The 2,354-nt window shown below is 60.0% G+C and overlaps 1 protein-coding gene across 1 annotated transcript in view; it reads left to right on the plus strand.

Moving 5' to 3' along the window:
* The window catches only part of LOC104409668 (sodium-dependent serotonin transporter-like), a gene marked incomplete at both ends in the record, with an annotated part of 3,116 nt that extends 1,111 nt beyond the window's left edge, over positions 1-2,005 (plus strand). Inside the window, 6 exon segments of the mRNA XM_010019602.1 lie at positions 529-682; positions 852-979; positions 1,062-1,174; positions 1,372-1,503; positions 1,618-1,717; positions 1,905-2,005. Coding sequence (XP_010017904.1) covers positions 529-682; positions 852-979; positions 1,062-1,174; positions 1,372-1,503; positions 1,618-1,717; positions 1,905-2,005 — 728 coding nt within the window.
* Between the last annotated feature and the right edge of the window lie 349 nt (positions 2,006-2,354).

The following is a 2,354-nucleotide window of genomic DNA, read 5'->3' on the forward strand; positions in this document are numbered from 1 at the left end:
GAGCACCGCGGTGAGTGCACGGAGGGAGCCCAGCACCCAAACCCTGGGGCAGGCACCCCCTGCCCGTGGGTCTGGCCTCACCACGAGGCGATGGGGCCCTGGTTCCTACAGAAACAAGAGGCCCTGGGGAGGCTCTTGGAAATGTAAATCTATAATTGAATCACCCATCTCATCACCGCTGGGTTTTGTTTGTGCCCTGGGCTCACAATGGGCTTCCTGTGGGTAATTACAAGGCAGCACTTGAGAATTCTCATTAAAGGGAATAAGAGCCCCGGTGCCAGCACTGAAACTGCCCTGGCGGGAGCAGTCATGGGGGCTCAGGGCCTTGACTTCATCCCACCTCCAGACATGGGCACACACAGATTCCAGTGCTTAATCCTGCTGCTCAGCAGCTCAGGGTGGAAATGAGCCCCCTCCATCCCGCAGCAGCTTCCCTGCTCCCAGGACAGCTCCTGTGGGGAATGGGGCAGGCAGGAGAAGGGGTTTGGCAGCATGTGCCAATGCAGACCCCATCCCGTGCCATGGGGTGGGCACGCCGTGGGGTACCCCCCAGCCCTGCCCGTTGCTTCCCCTGCCAGGTTTGGGTCGATGCTGCCACACAGATCTTCTTCTCCTTGGGCCCTGGATTCGGTGTCCTCCTCGCTCTGGCCAGTTACAACCCTTTCCACAACAACTGCTACCGGTGAGCTCCCGCAGCCATGGGATGCTCGGCTGCATCCCGCAGCTCCCGTGCGCCAGGCGGAGCATCCTGCCCCATTCACTGGTGCTTTTCGTGTGTGGGGCTGGGGAGGGAAGGAGCTGAACCGGGGTGGGATTCTCCCATGGGACACCTCGTGCTCTCTGCCCTGCAGGGACGCGCTGGTGACCAGCGCAGTGAACTGCCTCACCAGCTTCCTCTCGGGCTTCGTCATCTTCACCGTGCTGGGCTACATGGCTGAGATGAGGGACGTGGAGGTGGAGGATGTCGCCAGAGATAAAGGTTCACCTCCCTCCATCACAACCGCCCCTGCGTGTGCCCGGGCAGCCGGGGAACAGCAACCCAAACCCGTGTCCCCTCCCAGGGCCGAGCCTCCTTTTTATCACCTACCCTGAGGCGATCACCAGCATGGTGGGATCCACCTTCTTCGCCATCATATTCTTCCTGATGATGATAACGCTGGGGCTGGACAGCACGGTAGGTGCCTCCATGCAGCCTGGTGTCCCACGGCTAACAGCGGCGTGTGTTTAAGGAAAGGCTGCAGTTCCACCAAACATCTCAAGTCCACAGTTTCAAATATATTTTCACTTTATTTTATGAATGCCCATCAGATATATATCTTTGATGCTACAGCACACCCATTTCTCCACCCCACTCCAGCATTTCCTTTGCAGTTTGGGGGCTTGGAGGCCATGATCACAGCCGTGATGGACGAGTACCCACAGGTCCTGGCCGGGCGACGGGAGCTCTTTGTCCTCAGCCTCATCACCGTGTGTTTCCTGGGCTCCCTGAGCACCCTCACCTACGTGAGTAGCACCGGGCTCCGCTCCCATCCCACCGCGTCCCTGCTCCTATCTCCAACATCCCCTGGTTCAGCACTTTCCCAACAACCTGCAGCCGCCCTCCCTGTGCTGTTGCAGGGGGGAGCCTACGTGGTGAAGCTGCTGGAGGAGTTTGGAGCTGGCTGCTCCATCCTGGCAGTGGTGCTACTGGAAACCATAGCTGTGTCCTGGGTTTATGGTAAGAAACCTCCTCTGTTCATGGTCCCCCCTCGCAGGCACCTACCCAATGTTCTCCCTCATGCACGTGAGTAAATGCCGGGGGAGGCCGGGGCAGAAGCACGTGTGGGATGGGGCACGGAGCGTGAATGTCCCTGTGCCCACGTGCCCCGTGGATCTCCATGCTGTGACAGCTCTCTCCTCCGCAGGGATCCAGAGGTTCTCCCACGACGTGAAAGCCATGCTGGGCTTCACCCCGGGCATCTTCTGGAAGGTGTGCTGGGTGGCCATCAGCCCTGCCTTGTTAGCGGTGAGTATCTATGGGCTGGATCAAAGACAGGGCTGTCCCGTGCCAGCCCCCTGTGCTGCTGCTGCTCCAGCCCCTGGGACCGCAGTTTCACAACGGAACAAGCTGGAGTTACATTCTCCAGCCCCCTCTGCAGCTCTGGGGCAACGCTGGGAGCTGGCAGCTCACACGGCACAAGCTCACACGGCACAAGCGCAGCCTCGCTTCATCCCCCTGGTCCCACACTGGTGCTGGCACCGCCAACCACGGGTACAGCACCGGGCCGGATCCATCCCCTTTGAAATGCAGCTCCCCCAGCACTTCAAAGGCTGCTGAGAGGCAGAGGGGTCTAATCTCACCTCATCTGCGGGAG

Source organism: Nestor notabilis, unplaced genomic scaffold (assembly GCF_000696875.1).
Source record: "Nestor notabilis isolate BGI_N333 unplaced genomic scaffold, ASM69687v1 scaffold17508, whole genome shotgun sequence".
Taxonomy (NCBI): Eukaryota; Metazoa; Chordata; class Aves; order Psittaciformes; family Psittacidae; genus Nestor; species Nestor notabilis.